The 18,871-nt window shown below is 51.7% G+C and overlaps 1 protein-coding gene across 6 annotated transcripts; it reads left to right on the top strand.

Moving 5' to 3' along the window:
• Positions 1-513: 513 nt before the first annotated feature.
• On the top strand, positions 514-17,110 carry LOC109778157 (uncharacterized). 6 transcript variants are annotated; one of them, XM_020336713.4, is made up of 16 exons: positions 514-944; positions 1,455-1,817; positions 1,896-2,024; positions 3,418-3,625; positions 3,881-4,027; positions 4,213-4,287; positions 4,450-4,521; positions 4,703-4,774; positions 6,172-6,243; positions 6,714-6,785; positions 12,909-12,980; positions 13,331-13,402; positions 15,409-15,552; positions 15,908-15,979; positions 16,455-16,601; positions 16,675-17,110. In XM_020336713.4, the coding sequence occupies exons 2-16, from the start codon at positions 1,605-1,607 to the stop codon at positions 16,857-16,859; spliced, it is 1,752 nt and encodes a 583-aa protein (XP_020192302.1). In that variant the 5' UTR covers positions 514-944; positions 1,455-1,604; the 3' UTR covers positions 16,860-17,110. The 6 variants fall into 6 exon arrangements, with proteins under 6 accessions (XP_020192302.1, XP_020192303.1, XP_073357619.1 ...); XM_020336714.4 differs by having other exon boundaries at positions 640-940; XM_045229929.2 differs by lacking the exon at positions 514-944 and adding an exon at positions 1,012-1,084.
• Positions 17,111-18,871: the final 1,761 nt, after the last annotated feature.

Raw genomic sequence — 18,871 nt, 5'->3', positions numbered from 1 at the left:
CGTCAATAGGATCCACGATGATGTTTTCAACATTAACATTGGTTGGGTCTATTTATCTGATCTTCACATTCTTCCCCAGGTCAGTGATCCATGTTTGAGATCATCAACATTGGCATCTCCTGGCAATGTTCGTCAATGACTCCCTAGCTCTAGCAACGTGCAAGTTAAGACCACGACAATCATCAGATTGTGCAAGTTGGAGACGAGGACAAATTAACCTATTTTCATCACAAGACTCCTTTAAAAGACCGAACCGACAAATCTTGAGATTAAGGAAGTCGCCACAAGCTCCTCATAATTGAGGGGCATGTCATATTGCTAAATAAAACATTAAAAAACCTGAAATAAATATAGAAAAATGCCACCATTCGTATCAAGTCTCCGAGCCCGCAACCTCTATTCATTTTTACACTTACTATATACTGTATATAGTACTCGAAAGGAATCCAAAAATCAAGCAACGGCACCACAAACAATACTTAACTGAACTGTACACTCTAGGCGGTGTGTATCCCAAAGAAGGGGGGCCAATACGGACATACCCGGCCGCACAATCGGCCGGTAGCGTGTGGCCGGCCCCTTGCCTCACCCCTCTTCGCCTTATCCCACCCTCCAAACCGGCTACCGGCCGCTCCCCGCAGCCCCGAGAGGGGTCCAGACCGACACCCGAGCCCACAAGCCAGGGACGCCGAGCTTCGTGGCCCCACAGGACACGTGGAGCTCGCCCGCAGCTCCGGTTCTTGCTACAATAACAGTTTCCCCCGCTTCCATTTCCTCCCTCCCTTTCTTCTCCACTGCGCTGCCCCCATCCGGCGAGGACTCGTCGCGCTCCGTTTGTCTCGCGTCGAAGCGGCGGGATTAAAACCGTGGAGCTGAACCCTAGCGCCGGGGGTTTGGGTTTAGCTGCTGGTGGCTTCCGTGGCGGCTCCGCGGCGGTGGGGTAGGTGAGAGTTCGGTGTCCGACTATGGCGTTGTTTGTTTCCATGCTTCTTTGTGGGGACTCTCTGGGCTCTGCGGGGTTGGTTGGGCCACTGTTCCTTTTCCCCAAAGCCTTGGCTTACCTTCTTTATCCGCTTTTGCTGGGGTAATCTGCCACTGCTACCGTCTGTTAATCCGATACGTATTGATTGATCGGTGAGGCTTTTGAGGTCGCTTTGATCGGCTCTTGGTTCATCTGAGCTTGGATTGGAGTGCAGTTGTGCTGTTAGTTTATTTGGATTTTTTTAACTTTGTTACTTCAGCTGGCCTGCTGGAGAGCTGGGGCTCTGTTGCTCGCTCCTTTTGTTTTAATGCTATCTTCAGTTTCGGTTGATCCATTTTATTCAGGATTGGGTTTTTGGCCATCTACTGTAGTATGTAGTGCGTGCATCATGCATGATTAATATTTTAAAATAAACTGTAATGGTAAAGTTCTGTTCTGCTCCTAAAACTGTATGATTTCTTTCATGTCGCAGAATGGAGTGGAAGCTTGACTAATTAAGTAAGGGCATACGCCGCAAATGGTTGACGCGATGCAGCTGTCAGCCATTCAGAACCAAGATTGTGCAGGCTCGTAGATCCCTTCGACTCCACACAGGGAGTGACAGTTCCAATTCACAGTGATCATGGGTGGCGTCTGTTCAAGGAAGCGAAGCCAATTGGTGGAGGATGACGACGATTCTCTCCAGACACCGACGAGGTTCTCGAAGACCAGCAGCTTGAAATGGCTGCTGCTCACGCTGCCCCGCAGCAGCTCCGATATCTCCCGTAAGGGACCAGGGAAGGGCCCTGGCCGGTGCCCGACACTCATGGAGCTCTGTGTCGCCAAAGTCTGCAAGGTAGTTCTGTGGGCATATGTGTTTTGCTTTGCGGAGAAATGCTGCATTTTTGTTTGATGACGTCAAATGCATATGCAGGATATCAGCAAGTATTCTACTTTTGCTATGCTGCCGAGTGATCTCAGCCAGCAGGTTTTCGATGAAATGGTGGACTCGAACTGCCTCACGGAGGAATCGCTTGAAACCTTTCGGGATTGTGCGCTGCATGTAAGGTTTCTGTTGCCTATGCTTACAAGTGTGATGCTCAATTTAGTCTCATAAGACACTGAACAATAAGCCGGTGGTCTTGATAAAGAAAGCAGTAAACCCGATATATATATATATATATATTTATATATATATATATATATTTATATATATATATAAAGGAGGATGTACCCCCGGTCTCTGCATCTGGACGATGCATGGAGCCATATTATTAATTATTCACAAAGACCATACAAGGTGGTACATCAATAAGCCTGAAGCCACCATCTTGGCAACGCTGTTGCTACTCCTATCCCCTTGATGAAGGTGTGCCGAATATCTGGGCCTAATACCAAACAGACATCACACCAAAGCCTAACATCTAAAGCCGGGTGTCTCATCCAAGCCACTACCTGGAATGGGTCCCATTCCGGTCTGGCACACTCCCAGTGAGCACCGCACGCTGCAAGGGCCGTCACCTCCATCTTCCATCGGTCCATCCTCAGAGCAGAACTGATGCACCGACCTTGCCAGGCCTCTCTGCCATCAACGCCACCATGACGCCAGACAACTTCCTCCTCCTGCGCGAGTCCATCTCCGCGCATCAGACGCCGAGTCTCCACTGCGCCATGCCGCCGAGACCCACCGTCGACGATACGGTTGATGCCACACCGCTCCACCTACATGCCATCTCGCGTCGACTCCGAACTATCAGCAACTCCACCACCCTGAGCAGTCCCCGACCGACGCCTTCAGGAAGGAACACGACACCAAAGTGCCATTGTTGCCCAAACGGAGGAACAGAGGCTTTCGCCTGCGCTCATGGCAGAGGTGGGGGGCGTATGATCCACACCGAAGCCTCGAGGAAGGGAATCGGCGCCGAGGGCGTCGACTTTGGTGCGGCCGCCACGCCGGCCTGGAGTTTCCCCCGGATCCTTGCCCACCCGCCAGATCCGTCCAGGCAGTATTGGCGTCGACTGTAGTCGCTACCGTAGCCAGCACGAACCGGAGTAGATCGAGTCGGAGACGACGCCTCCCATGGAACTCCGGTCGGCCATCGAGGAGCCGCCGTAGCGCCGCCGCCTCCACGTCGCCCATGCAGCCGTCGAAGGCCCCCCATCTGCACCCGCACCACGCGCCACCGATCGAGGCCACCGCCCCGATATGGTTCCATCAAACTTAATACTTCTATGTAAAATTAAAGTTATTGATCACTTTATGTGCTCTTTCCTGCTTCGGATATAATCAATAACCTCCTTGTATTGGGATCATATGACACTGAAACCTGATATTTATGAATGACAAGGCAACTTCTCAGATCTAATAAATCGTACTTACAAAATATTCTGAATACTATATTTTGAGACAGAGTTTTGTCTTCGCGGGTTAACTGCTTCTTGTATTTCACTATCAGGACATTTGTTTGGGGGAGTATCCTGGAGTTAAGGATGCCTGGATGGAAGTAGTGGCTTCACAAAGGCAGTCATTATTGTCCGTTGACATTTCTTGCTCTGAAGTTACTGATAGTGGCTTAAATTTTCTTAGTGATTGCTCAAACATGCAAAGCTTGTCATGTAATTACTGTGAACATGTCTCAGAACATGGCCTTGGAGTTTTGTCAGGTCAGTGACACACTACTTACTGAGTTACTCTTACCTAAATGTCTTAGTATTAGATGGGTTTGAGTATGAGCTTGTAGCTGTTACAAACGCTGCAAGCCTAATGAATTATATCCGATTAGGTGTGGAATTGGTTGTTAGATGAAGTTAAACTCCCTTAATGTTGATAAGCCTAAGCTTTCACTTCAAATGGAGAATAATATTCTAACTTTCCGCCAATTAAGTTTTTATTTATTTTGCTATATATTGGATTTGCAGGTTTCTCAAACTTGACATCTTTAAGTTTCAAGAGAAGTGACGGTGTTACTGCTAAAGGAATGAGTGTGTTTGCAAATTTAGTTAATTTGGTAAATCTTGACCTCGAGCGATGCCTGAAGATTCATGGTGGCCTTGTTCATATGAAAGGTATCACCCTTCTGAACATCACATTAATTTACTTACTGCTATAGGTACCTAAAATTTTAAATGCGACCCTTTTGTTTTGGAATGTCATGATGGCATTTGACACCACACTATTCTTGCCCTGTCTTAAATTTGACAACCTTTTGAGTTGTTGATATTGGTATTTGAGAAGCAATTACTGTTTTCAGGCCTGAGAAAGCTGGAGTCACTTAATATGAGATATTGTAACTACATTACGGATTCAGATATCAAGTATTTATCAGGTAACAGAATAGTCTATTTATTTCCTTTGATATTCTCTGCTTTGGTATATCATATGCCGTCTGTCAGACTTAGACCCGTTCTCTGAATAGGAAGGAAGTATTTAATGAATCTATACCACATATCCCATCCCTGAAAATTTGACAAACACTTCTCTTTTGCAGATCTCACAAATTTGAAGGAACTGCAATTGTCTTCTTGTAGAATTACAGACCTGGGTATTTCTTATCTTACAGGTAAACATGGCTATAACCTGCCACTTTCCTATTTAGAACTTGGTGCTTTAATTTTGAATGTTGGAATGATCTAAGGATCATTGTTTGGTGTTCTATGGGTCAATGCATGATCTGTATTTAACTGCTTGACTTTGATCTGATCCAAAGCTTATGTGTTTACAATTTTATCTGTTTTTTGTAGGCTTGTCCAAGTTAACACACCTAAATTTGGAGAGCTGTCCAGTGACCGCTGCTTGCTTGGAAGCTATCTCAGGTCCTGCAACTTTCCGCAACTTTCCTAATAATGGCTTGTACCTTGATCCACCAGGCTTGAATGCTTCAATTGCTTAGATTTTTCGTCATTTAGTTTGTTAACTAGTAAAATATTTCTTATATTTTTTGGCATTTCATACTATTTTACATTCACGTAAAACATGCTTTACGAGGCTGCTTATTACAGCAAGTAACCGCACAACACCTTATTCATGAGAAGTTTAACAGTTTGATATTGCACAATCCTTTTTTTCTCCCTCGTTGAAGGTCACTGGTAAGTTCAGTTTACTCGAAAACTTAGTAATAGACTCAATAAAAATTGAAAAGAGTAGTCTGATTCTGCTGATTGAAGGATGATTTGGTCCATCTATAGCTGTAGGGGTGGCGAACATAATTCTTTTCCTCCTTGCAAGCCTTTTTGGACTTTAAATTTTAATTAACCACCTTAACTTACCAAGAAATAATGTTCTTCCAAACAGCTCCTAACCGTATCTCATATGTTCTGTTCATTATACGTAAGGTCTCCTGATAGTGCAGAGTTAAATCACTTTGTTTGGTATTTAGCTACCTGGGTTGTTCCAGTGTGGGTGGTTTAAGAAAAAATGTTTTTGTTTTTGAAAAAAATATATTTATTATTTCGAAATTCTGATGTTTAAGTCAAGTGGAACAGATAACAATATCTTTATTCCACCTAAAATGGAGATTGGGGTCAGTGTCCTTAACAGCCTTAGCCAGCCCTATTGTGGAAAACAAGTGCGTTACTTGTTCGGATAGACCAGCCAGTTTCCAGTGGTTTATGAACTTTGGCACTTGTCTTGCATTGGTCACTGATTTATGCGAGTCATATATGATTCATGTTCTTGTGTTTTACAGCTGTCTTGTAAGGGCTGTGTATATCTTGTTATGCAGAGGCTGGTAAACTCTTTATGGATGTATAGCTCGATATGTTGTTAAGAGTCAATTAAATCTCCTGCCTCCTTTGGTTCATAGGATAGGAATATGAAAATCATAGGAAGTGAGATAACATGCATCTCAAATCCTACAGAGAAAGAGATGACATTTGATGCATAGGATAGGAATTTTTCCATTGAGTCTAGGCCAATGTTTTTTTCCCTTTGAAATGTGAAGGATTGATTCCTATCCTACATAGGAATAGGAATCCATTCCTACAAACCAAAGGGCTCCAAAGAAATTTTTCCTACAAAGTTCCTATCCTTTACAATTCCTACAATATTCCTATGAACCAAAGAAGGCCTTATCGGGAAAAATTAGTACTAGTATTGTTTTTAGCTGTAAGATGAAACCAGAATTGCTACAAATTATGCAAGGCAATTACATTTTCATCTTAAAGACATTAAAGTGTAAAAATATAACCTTATGCATCATTTGCTTCTGTAGGATTGGCTTCACTGATGTTGTTGAATTTGAATCGGTGTGGCATATATGATGAAGGCTGTGAAAGCTTTGAAGGTAAATGCTGTGTTCTTACTACTATGATGTAGAAATGCAGTTTCACAATAAGCAAGCATATGTGTTAACGAAAACGGTTATGAAACTTTTGTTTGGTCTGGCAGTTTCAAAACATTATCATGTAGCCTCTTTTGGAAATGCTTCTGGTTTTGGATGCATAAATAGTTTAGGTCCTTGAAAATTTCACAGTGCATGTGAGCCCGTGTGAGTTTTCTCACATGTAAGTTCCAACATACACATACATTGTTAAATGTCCTTTGAATCTGCCATTTGTGTGCTACACAAAGAGGACTCAGGTTCTCCTCTCCTCTGCTTTGTTGAATGTCTACCATAACTGTTAAATCGAGAAGGTTTTCTGAATACACCTCGCTTAGTTAGCACTTGATATGTATTGTCATGATAACTAAATAGCACTCTGCAAATTTGTATTGTACTGTTGTCTTATTCATTAAAATGCTGCTGCTTTGCAGATCTTAAAAAATTGAAGGTCTTAAATTTGGGCTTTAACCATATTACAGATGCATGTTTGGTGCATCTGAAAGGTATGACTATGTTGTTTAATATTTCTCATATTCTTCAGTTTTTTATGTTCACATATAGAATGTGTAAGTATTGGAGTCACATCTTGGTAGAACCAGGGGTCCTACCGGACCTGCTCCGGAGGTTGTAGGGGAAGGATGGAACGGGGCGAGGTGACGAGCGGGCGCGCCGGCGGCTGGGCGCCGTCGCGTAGGAGGGAGATGGCGGCGGCGGCTAGGGTTGGAGGCGGCTAGGGTTCCGGCTCCTCTGGGAGCCGGGCAATAGGGATAATAATATTCTTATTGCTTGATCTCAAAAGTGTTTTACATCTAGTATTTATAACCTCAATACGAATAGCCTAAGATAACTTGTGGGCCAAGCCCCTAACTACTGCCTGGTGGGCCTCCTCCGGTTATAAGCTAAACCGGTCATAACATCTCTCCCCGTCCGCGCAAACAGCTCGTCCTCGAGCTGGAAGTCTGGGTAGTGTTGGCGGAAGTCGTCACGCTGCTCCCAAGTAGCCTCTTCCGCTGGAAGTCCCGCCCACTGGATCAAGACGAACCACACTCCACGACGGAGCTGCGCCTGCAACACCTTCTCCGGTTCCGGAAGAAGGCGTCCATCGAAGGTCGGAGGAAGCGCGGAAGGGCCTGCAGGAGGCTCCCCACGGAAAGGCTTGAGCAGCCCCACATGGAAGACGTCGTGGATGCGAGCACCGGCGAAGGGCCCGGCGTAGCGAGGCCCGAGCTTGCGCTTCGCGCGCTGGTCCAGTGACTGCGTAGAGCGGTGGAGAAGACGCAGCCACACCCAATCACCCACCGCGAACTCCGCCTCGCGATGGTGGCCGTCATAGTAATGCTTGGCCAGCTGCTGGGCCTGAAGGAGACGCTGACGGACCTCTGCAAGCATCTCGTCACGGGTGCGGATAAGGTCACCCGCTGCCTCTGTCCGAGCCGTCGCCGGGTCCACCGGCAAGATAGGCGGGGGCGGCCGACCGTAGACCACCTCAAATGGCGTAGCACGCAGGGCGGAGTGATAGGAGGTGTTGTAGCAGTACTCCGCCCAAGCGAGCCAATCCACCCAGGCCCGAGGTCGATCACCTGTAACACAGCGCAAATACATGGCAATCACCTTGTTAACCACCTTGGATTGGCCGTCCGTCTGAGGGTGGAAGGCCGTGCTCAGGCGGAGCTTGACGCCCGCCATCCTGAAGAGGTCGCGCCAGACATGGCCCGTGAACACCGGGTCCTAGTCGCTGACGATCGAAGAGGGGAAACCGTGAAGACGGACGATGTCGTCGAAGAAGGCACGGGCCACAGACGCGGCGGTATACGGATGCCCCAGCGCGATGAAGTGAGCATACTTGGAGAAGCGGTCGACCACCGTGAGAATGACTGATTTGCCGCCCACCTTGGGGAGGCCCTCGATGAAGTCCATGGATATATCTGCCCAGACCTAAGATGGCACCTCCAAGGGCTGAAGCAGACCAGCCGGCCGTAATGTCTCCATCTTGTTGCGCTGGCACGTCATACAAGACCGAACCCAGTCACGGACCAGGGCTCGATCACCAGGAATGTAGAAGTCGGCGCGGAGGCGATGGAGGGTTTTCTGCACACCCTCATGGCTAGCCGAGTGGGCTAGCAGCAACACCTGGTGACGGAGATCATCATGCGCCGGTACGAAGACCGGCGCCCATGGAGGAGCAGGCCGTCGGTGAAGCGCCAAGGCTCCTCCAAGTCGCCGGCCACCAGCTGCTGCTGAAGAAGGACGGCGGCGGCGGCGGTCGCCGTCGCCCGGCGGATGTCGTCGAAGAGTCCGAAGGTCGGCCCAGAGCGGATGCACAGCGCCACCCCCTCGGAGTCGCCGACGGTGGAGTCGAGGTCGGCGTCGCGGCGAGACAAGGCGTCGGCCACGGTATTAAGGCGACCCAGACGATACTCGACGAAGAAGTCGAAGCCGAAAAGCTTGCTGATCCACTGATGCTGCGGCACGGTCGAGAGCCTCTGGTCTAGCAAGAACTTGAGACTGTAGTGGTCCGTGCGAATGCGGAAAGACCAACCCCACAAATAGGGCCGCCAATGGCGTACGGCCTGTACCAAGCCAATGAGCTCCCGCTCGTATGCCGCGAGCTTAAGATGGCGCGGAGCGAAGGGCCGGCTGAAGAAGGCGAGAGGGCCATCGCCCTGATGAAGCACGGCACCGAACCCTGCACCCGAGGCGTCACAGTCCACCACGAATGGGCGGTCAAAGTCCGGCATCTGAAGAACGGGTCCCGTCGTGAGGGCCCCCTTGAGGGCCTCGAGTGCCGCCGTCGCCTCGTCGTCCCAGGCGAAGGCGTCGCGACGCAGCAAACGCGTGAGGGGCGACGCGATAAGGCCGAACTCCCGGATAAACTTCCGGTAGTAGCCCGCGAGGCCGAGAAAACCGCGAAGAGCCCGCGGTGAGTGCGGCGTCGGCCAGGTAGCGACGGGTGCCACCTTGTCGGCATCCATAGCAACCCCGTCAGCTGAAATGACGTGGTCGAGGTAGGCGACTGACGGCGTCTCGAACGAGCACTTCGAGCGCTTAAGATGAAGATGATGCGCTCGAATCTCGTTGAAGACGATGGCGACGTGCTGGAGGTGCTCCGCCCACGAGGCGCTGTAGATAAGAATGTCATCAAAGAAAACGAGCACAAACCGACATAAGTAGGGACGGAGGACGTCGTTCATCAGGGCCTGGAAGGTTGCCGGCGCGTTGGCGCAGCCAAAGGGCATCACCAAGAACTCGAAGTGGCCGTGGTGAGTCCGGAACGCCGTCTTGGCGATGTCGTCCGGGTGCATGCGCACCTGGTGGTACCCCGACCGGAGATCGAGCTTGGTGAAGAAGCGCGCCCCATGGAGCTCGTCCAGTAACTCATCGACCACCGGGATAGGAAACTTATCCTTGAGTGTGAGCGCATAAAGGGCGCGGTAGTCGATGCAGAAGCGCCACGTGGCGTCCGACTTGCGGACGAGGAGGACCGGTGCGGTGAAGGGCGACGTGGAGATCCGAATGATGCCCGCGGCGAGCATGAGTGCACACTGCCGCTCCAACTCGTCCTTCTGCAGCTGCGGATAGCGGTAAGGACGAACCGCCACCGGTGCGGAGCCCGGCAGGAGATGAATACGGTGATCATACACCCGGGCAGGTGTGGCTCGTCGAAGAGGTCGTTGTGCTGCTGCAGGAGGTGATCCAGGAGGGGATGCTCGGCCTCAGAGGTGGCCGCAGCCAGCTGGAGCTGCGGCGTCGCCGGTGCGGCGCCCCCAATGCCGTCCCACCGGATGCGGCGGCCCAGTCGCCAGAAGGTCATCGTCAGAGCGTCGAAGTTCCAAAGGATGGGACCGAGGGTCCGAAGGAAGTCGACGCCAAGGATGAAGTCGAAGCAGCCCAAGTCGATGCCCGCACATGTGATAGAGAAGTGTTCGTTGCCGATGGTGATGGGGACGTCCCGGGCGAGTCCATGACACCGGAGACGATCGCCGTTGGCCACCGTGACCCGAAGTTGCTCCCCGCCCGTCGGCTGAAGTGCTAAGCGCCGCATGGTAGCCTCGGACAGGAAGTTATGGGTGGAGCCTGTGTCCACCAAGGCCACCAAGCGCTCGCCGTGGATCATCACCGGCAACAGCATGGTCCGCTCGTCGCGGATGCCCGCGAGCGCGTGGAGAGAGACCACGAGGGCCGTCGCCGGGGGGTCCGGTCTCAGCAACCGCTGGGGGCGGCAGTGCGTCGGCCCCGTCGGGCGAGGCGTCCTCCTTGATGTAGTCGACCGTCTCCAAGTAGAAGAGGCGCGGGCAGACATGGCTCGGCGTATAGGGCTCATCGCAGTTAAAGCAGAGGCCCTAGCGCCGCCGCTCCATCTGCTCCGCCGGAGAGAGACGACGGAAGGGTCGCGTCGTGGCTGGTGTAGTAGTCGCGGAAGCGGCCGGAGGTGGCCGGCCTCCTCGAGCCGGGGCGGCCGGTAGCATGGCCTGGGCGCGAGCCTCGAAGGCGCGGGCGTAATACATGGTCGTCTGGAGATCCTGAGGGCCGCGAAGCGCCACGTCCATGCGGATGTGATCCGGAAGGCCACCGACAAAGAGGTCGGCCCGCTGCTGCGCCGTCACACCTGACGCATGGCATGCCAGGGCCTGGAAACGGTCGGCGAAGTCCTGCACCGTGGAGGTGAAGGGAAGGCGGGCGAGCTCCGCCAGTCGGCTCCCGCGCACCGGAGGCCCAAAGCGAAGGAGGCAAAGCTCGCGGAAGCGCTCCCAAGGGGGCATGGCGCCCTCGTCCTGCTCGAGGGCGTAATACCAGGTCTGTGCCGCGCCGCGGAGATGGTACGAGGCGAGCCAGGTCCGCTCCGAGGCAAGGGTGCGTTGCCCGTGAAAGAACTGGTCGCACTGGTTGAGCCAGTTGAGGGGGGTCCTCCGTGCCGTCATAGGTGGCGAAGTCGATCTTGGCGAACCGCGGCGGTGTCTGGGTCGGAGCGCCGTGTCGAGAGGGCTCGGATGTGCGGAGCAGCGAGGCAGGTGGCGCCTGGTCGGAGTACTCCGGGTAGGGACCCGGGGAGCCGGATGGCCCGCCGAACTGCGGAAACGGGGTCGGTTGCTCCGGAGCCGTGGTGTAGACCGGCGAAGGCGAAGACCCAGCCGCCCAAGCTGGTAGTGGCGACGGGGATGGCGGAAACCGGACTTGGTGTATTGGAAGGCCGGCCGGCGAGGGTGCCCCCGAGCTGGGCAGGGGCGGCGCCGGTGGGTGCAGCGGCAGCGGCGGGGCTGGACAGGGCCGGCGGGTGCCGGGGACGGTGGCGGCTGCAGGTGCCAGAGGGCCGCCGTCGATGGCGGCGGCGGCAGATGCCACAGGCCCGCGGCGGCTGGTGGTGGCCTGCTGGGGTTCCCCGCCTGGAACGGCAACAGCGGGGGCCCGCCGCCTGCGGGTGCGCCCGGGAACGGCCACGGCGCTGGGTGGCCGTAGGTGGCGATCGGTGCAGCCGGCGGGGGGCCGTATGCTCCTGCCATGTACTGATGGTACTGGTTCATGTGGAGACCTTGGACGGCCGTCACGAGCTGCTGCAGCGTGCTGGTCATCGGTTCCGACGTGAAGACAGCGGCTGGTGGCGGCGCGGAGGTGACTGGGGCTGGCGGCGTGGGGGAGCCCGCGGTCGTGACCTGATCCGACAACATGGGGGCCCCGGCGGAGGCCATCGGGGCGGTGGCCAGCGGAGCGGTCGTCATCGGGGCGGTGGTGCCGCCGGGCAGCATTGGCGTGGAGGATGATGACGACATGATCGCAACCTTGTCTCTAGATACCAAATTGGTAGAACCAGGGGTCCTACCGGACCTGCTCCGGAGGTTGTAGGGGAAGGATGGAGCGGGGCGAGGTGACGAGCGGGCGCGCCAGCGGCTGGGCGCCGTCGCGTAGGAGGGAGATGGCGGCGGCGGCTAGGGTTCCGGCTCCTCTGGGAGCCGGGCAATAGGGATAATAATATTCTTATTGCTTGATCTCAAAAGTGTTTTACATCTAGTATTTATAACCTCAATACGAATAGCCTAAGATAACTTGTGGGCCAAGCCCCTAACTACTGCCCGGTGGGCCTCCTTCGGTTATAAGCTAAACCGGTCATAACACATCTGCTGGTTTATCTACACAACACTTCTAGCTTGATTTTGCACCCTGATATCACCTTATTAGATATCCAATCGTGCTTCTTTCTTGCAACGGCTGAAGTACGTGTGTTTGGAAGGAGAAATGGGCTTGGTGCCATTAATGGTTATCTTATAATGAATTAATGATGAACATGCCTGGAAACACTTGATATTGTTTATAAAACATGAAATTGACAAGTTGTTGGTGGTTGGTTTGAAGCTGAAATGTTGGAGATATTTGTCCATTAATAAGCGCAATATACTATTGTACTTCATATATGTCTCTAAATTAAATGTGCATCACAAACTGCAAAGACAAGATAAAAAGCAACGCATGGGATTCCCTTGTACATTGGCCATCATGGTAGTCGCTGTAGACTGATGGCCGCACTTCTTCTAGTTTTGGTGCCTGAAGAAATACATCAAAGCTAGACAATCATTTTTGAGTTGCACGGCTTTTATGCGGTATATAAACCTAGCTGTGCATTTTTCTTCTTCTAGGATTAATCAATTTGGAGTCCTTGAACCTGGATTCATGCAAGATCGGAGATGAAGGTCTATTACATCTGAAGGGTGGGTTATTTTCTTACCAGTCTTGAGGCTTAGCATATATGAGCAAACTGGAGGTTTAGCATTTACGAAGTACCGTTCTATTATTTATTTTTGTTCGTGGTCTTCAGTAGGTGTTTGATCTCAAAATTGGGTTGTATCTAGTAAGTTGATTTAGTAATTTGTTTATTCCTTGTGATTCCCCAAATATTAGTGCAGAACTAGCATCAGTCATATGCTGTTGACTGCACTTTATTAAGCTAAATTGTTTGTTGGCTTGTAACTGTGGCTGTTTTAGAGTATCACTTGATTGTAATCATTGGTAATATTGTTCTCTTTTATGCTCACGAGATTCTGTCCCTGTGTTAATGTAGGCCTTGTGTTATTGACAAGCTTGGAGCTTTCTGACACTGCAATTGGAAGCAATGGGCTCCGGCATCTTTCTGGTTTGTCTTTGCTTTCGATATTGATCTTTTCAGTTTTCATTTCTTATAGCAGTTAAGTGCTATTCTATTCATATCGTAAAACATTGGATAAAAGTTGCATTCAGATATAATGAATATGGCAAGCATTCGTGTAGTAAAACCAGCTCCCGCGTCGTCCCCGCTAGGGCGACATGGGCGGCGCCCTAAACCCAGCCGCCGGGGGCGCACACTCCCTCCTCCCCTCCCTCCGCCGCCGCCGGGGGACGCCGCCGGGTTAAGCCCGGGGGCCGACGGCGGTGGCGGAGGACACCGCCTCTCTCCCGCGTCTCTGGGGTTGTGCGGGGCCCTTAATCGTGTGGAGGTGCGCCTGATCCGATCTTTGCGGCACGATGGCAATGGCTGCGGTGTGGCGGCGTGGTGGTCGGCCCTGCCTCAGACGTGGGCTGTGGGCGTGGCGGCCGGGCCTGTTCGGGCGGCGGCGGCGCTCTATCTGCCTTTGGATCGGCCGCGGCAGCGTGGAGGGCCTGGTGGACGCGTCAGCGACACCTCGTCATATCTGCTCTGGCCGATGCAGCCGGCGGTGGTGGTCATCTCTTCCGTCAGAGGTGGTCGGCCTGCGGTTGGGTGGTCGTATCTCGAGATTCGTCATCTACTCCCGGCTGAGAGTCGGGGAGGCATAGTTGCCAGTGAAAACCGAGCCGATGGCGGCGCTCTGCGTCGTTCCCTGGATGAAGGCATCGTCGTGTAACTAATGTCGACCCACTCGTGCTGTTCCGGGGGAAACCCTAGGATTTGGTCTTCCAGATCGGACGATGGCGGCACTGCAGTGTTGTTTCTCTCTTGGGAGCATCGTTTGTGGAGCAGCGCTGGAAGACTGAGGCGGGAGGTGGAGCGGCTTTGTCTTGCACGGAGCTTCGGTGGAGATGTCAAGTCATGCCTGGCCGACAGGTGCTATGCTGTGGCATGCCTGTTCGGTAGGTGCTACACACGACAGATCTTCCGGAGACTTCAAGTTGTGTCGGCTGGTGGTACTTGGTGGCATGGTGCTGAGGTGTGTACCGGCGGCGACCGCGACATGCTCAGCAGTTCGTGCGCAGGGAGGTGGCGCCGTTGGGCACTATGGTGGTGTCGACGGGTGGCCGGACTGGTAAGGATGACGCGGATCTCCTCCTGAAGATGGGTCAGCGGTACGATGATCATGACGGCTTCTAAAACGTGTGCATGTGGTGTACGCTTTAGGCTTGCTGCACTGGCTGTAGGTTCCGATACGTTATGTGGATGTGGATCGGACGACACCGGTTTTAGATATGGGGAGTGAGAGCACTCCACATTATCGAGCTTGTAGGTATGGGTGGTGGCTTCGGGTGGCTTGATGTATGTTCTTGTCAGACTTTTGTTGAATAATTAATAAAGATGGCTGAATGCGTCGATTGATGCAGAGGCCAGGGTCTTAACCTCCTTTTCTAAAAAAAGTAAAACCAGCATACTAATGGATAATATTGACTCTGTGCATCTTATGATGCAGAGGCAGGGAGAATTACCGATATGCTAATTTTAGTTTTTGTGCACCTTATCATCGTTTTCTAGTGCATTTTTATTCATCTTTCTGCCATATTATATCAATGCAATTCAGCGGTTACTTTTATTCTGAACACGCTTCAAAACACGTGCCGTTTTGTATTAGAAGAAGAATGCCAAGATGGTGAAAAAGTCGGTCACTTGATAATATGATGTTTCCGGCACTAGTTATTTTTCGTTGAGAGAAGTTAAGACTCAGAATGCACATCTTCACCTATTCTCATTGCTCTTGAATAGATATTATCTCAAACACCTTATCAAGATGTGCTCTAGTTACAGACTGACCGTACATGGTCGTGTATTGTTTCCTCACTTAAGGAAATTATAATACTTGGTTGTCACCAGGACTTGTTGAATAAGAAGTTATCTGCAGTTGTTTTGTTCCCTCCTGTTTGGCTATTGTACAGGCACGGGAGACATCCTAATCACAAAGCTGTTCCATTTTGCAGATCTTCGGAATTTGTACAGCATAAATCTCTCATTTACATTGGTCACAGACACCGGCATGAAGAAGATTTCCACATTGAATTCACTGAAGTCAGTTAATCTTGACAATCGCCTGATAACTGATGTTGGCTTAGCAGCACTCATAGGTATATATCACATGATGCAGTTGGCACATAATCCTTTGTTAACTCATTGAATTAAAATAGTACTAATGCTCAATAGTGATGCGAGACTGTTAGTTGCCAGTTGCTGGGGCAGTTCTGTTTTTCACTATGGCATGATTGTTGTGGTTTTCACTGTTGTCTCGTATGGACCTCGTGTGCCATATGTGTTCTTTTTTTGTGCTTGATATTTCATATTAGCGAGCATGGTGGTTACCTCGAATAAGATTTGTGATACAAAGAATAGCATAATTTTGCAGCATGCACTTAATCTGGTCGTGATTCTTTGTTTCATCATTACTTGATATATATAGAGGTTTGATCCCTGGAGATAATACAGGTCTTACTGGGTTGACTCACCTTGACCTTTTTGGAGCTCGGGTGACTGACCATGGGACAAGCTTCTTGAGATGTAAGAGCACACCTCCACGATCATTTTCACATTGTTGTATTGGTTACGCTAGCCTACATACATTTGTTGCACCACTTGTATGAACACTTGTCTGTCTGCTACTCTGCTGTACCTAGCTAATAGTTGAGGTTATATCAGAAACATAGAGCCAGTTACTTCTCTTGGATCTTGCTTTTAAGGATTGCACCACCCAATTCTAAGACCATTTAGCAGAAATACCATTCGAAATTACTCCCTCCGTTCCTAAAAATAAGTCATTTTACTAAAAATAAGTCATTTTAGAGATTCTAATATGGACTATATACGGAGCAAAATGAGTGAACCTACACTCTAAAATAAGTCTATATACATCTGTATGTATTCCATATAGAAATCTCTAAAAGGACTTATATTTAGGAACGGAGGAAGTATAACTTTCTCCACTTGAGTGCGCGACCTCACCCTCTTCTCCCTGGCATGATTTATGCTGCATCAGATTTCAAGAATCTCGAGTCCCTTGAGGTATGCGGTGGGTCAATCACTGATGCTGGAGTGAAGAATATCAAGGACCTCAAAGCTCTGACGCTCCTCAACCTTTCGCAAAATGGCAAGCTGACAGACAAAACCCTGGAGCTGATTTCTGGTACTATTTCGTCCTCCCTGTCAACATGGTATCTTCTTGTACGTGTCATGTCTGACGGATCTGGTTTTTACAGGCTTGACCGCTTTGATCTGCTTGAATGTCTCCAACTCCCGGGTGTCCAACACCGGTCTCCGTCACCTGAAGGCGCTGCAGAACTTGCGCTCGCTGACGCTGGATTCGTGCAGGGTGACAGCGAACGAGATGAAGAAGCTCAGGGTGACAGCGCTCCCCAATCTGATAAGTGTTCGGCCTGAGTAGTCTCCATGGCGCCCAGTACCTCCTGTACGGCAAACCGCCTATCCCGCCCTCATCATGGACGTGAGTGAGCGGCTGATCGGGCCCCAAGACCATGGTTCCGCAGGCCCGTGCCATAGTTTTTTTTTTCCTGTTATTTACGCAGGTTTTCTCTCTACTGTAAGTTCTTCGTTTGAAGCGACGAAAAACCACGACTGCTATCCTATTTCTTCTTTTGTTCCATGCCGAACCACGGGCAGGAACAAAATTGTAAATATCACGCTTCCTCGCCATGTGGGGTTGTAAGCCCCGAGCCGCTCCCGCGAGCGTCCTCGGGGGAAACCCTAGCGCGCCGCCCCTCGTCCTCCCTTGTCGATCTCTCCCCCCGCCGCCACCGCACAGCGCCGCCGGGCAAAGACCGACCGGCGTTGGTGGCGGCGGGGATCTTGCCCCTCTCCTCGCGGTTGGCGTCCGGCGCGAGACGGCGCTGGGCGCTGGGTGAGACGGCGCTGGGCTGGGCGGGGCCCAGCGGCGCGGCGGAGGGCGTGCTGGGTGGCGGCGCCCCTGCCTGGCGGCGGTGCAGCTGCGGCTTGAGGCCCCTCCAACGTGCGGCGGCTGCGGCTTCTCTGGAGGCGGCGCGAGTTATCCCGGCGGCGGCTTGGCGGCGTGGGCGCGGCGGAGCTCTGGCGATGACTCGGCGGCGGGCTGGAAGGCTAGGCACCGTCCAGTGGTGCTGCCTCCGCGGCGGTTGCGGCTTGGGGCCCTTGACCCCGATCCGATCTGGATCTGGTGGTGCCTGGGTCTAGGCCATGGCGGCTGGCGAGGCATGGGAATCGTCGGGGCTTGTCGGCCTCTAGGCACCATGGGGGTGCTGGAGGCGACGCGTGCCCGGCGTGGTGACGCTGGTAGACGTGGTGGTCATCTTCATCCCGAGATGGCCGGCCAGAGGCTTGGTGATCGGATCTCGAGATCCATCATCTTGTCCCGGCTGCGAGTAGGGGAGACATGGTTGCCGGTGAAAACCGAGCCGACGGCAGGCGATGGCGGCGTTCTCGCCGTTACCTTGATGGAGGCATCGTCGTGTAACTACTGTCGACCCACTCGTGTTGCTCCGGGGGAAACCCTAGGATCTGGTGTTCCAGATCGGACGATGGCGGCACTGCGGCGTCGTTTCTCTCTTGGGAGCATCGTTTGCGGAGCAGCGCTGGATGTCAGAGGCAGGAGGTGGAGCGGCTTCGTCTTGCATGGAGCTTCGGTGGTGATGTCAAGTCATGCCTGACCGACAGGTGCTACGCTTTGTCATGCCTGGTCGGCAGGTGCTACGCACGACAGATCTTCCAAGGACTTCAAGCTGTGTCGGCTGGTGGTACCTGGCAGCATGGCGCTGAGGTGTATCAGTGGCGACCGCGACGTGCTCAGCTGTTTGCGCGCAGGGAGGAGGTGTCGTTTGGCGCCGTGGTGGCGTCGACGATAGCTAGATCGAGTAAGGTTGATGCATCAGTACAGTTCTGAAGATGGAGCGGTGGCAGTTGACGGCGGCAGCAGCTGAGTGCACGCCGGACCGGTGAGATTCATGTCCGGCAGGCGTCCTGGATGGGATCTCAGGTCTTAGATGTTAGGTTTAGCTGCGATGTCTGTTTGGTATTAGGCCCAGGCTATCTACGCCCCTTCATCAGCTGGATAGAGGTGCTTAGACGGCGGCTTTAGTCTTACTGTTGTATTACTTTGTAAGGTCTTGTGAGAATAATTAATAAAGTGGCCGTATGCATCGCCTAGATGCAGAGGCCGGGGGTTATCCTCCTTTTAAAAAAAATGTAGGATTAGTATATGTAATTGGGTGTTACAGATTCTTTTTTCACGAATATGCGCAGAGCTTATCATTCCATTCCATTGATTGATAGAAGGAAAGAAAGTACAGTTGCGGACCTCATAAAGCGTACACGAGGCGCTTACGAGGTCGCTATGAGCAGAGGATGGGATGCTCAGCCCTCACATGACAAAGTCAAGTTACACGAATGATCGAACTGAGCTAATTC

Source organism: Aegilops tauschii, chromosome 6 (genome assembly GCF_002575655.3).
Source record: "Aegilops tauschii subsp. strangulata cultivar AL8/78 chromosome 6, Aet v6.0, whole genome shotgun sequence".
NCBI lineage: Eukaryota > Viridiplantae > Streptophyta > Magnoliopsida > Poales > Poaceae > Aegilops > Aegilops tauschii.
Note: the sequence above shows the minus strand (reverse complement) of the source record. Positions and strands in the feature narration are given on the sequence as shown.

Coding starts and splice junctions, on each gene's coding strand:
- LOC109778157 (XM_020336713.4), top strand. CDS start 1,605: ATGGGTGGCGTCTGTTCAAGGAAGCGAAGCCAATTGGTGGAGGATGAC. Junction 4,288..4,449: donor AGATATCAAGTATTTATCAG/GTAACAGAATAG, acceptor TCTCTTTTGCAG/ATCTCACAAATTTGAAGGAA. Junction 15,553..15,907: donor TGGCTTAGCAGCACTCATAG/GTATATATCACA, acceptor GAGATAATACAG/GTCTTACTGGGTTGACTCAC.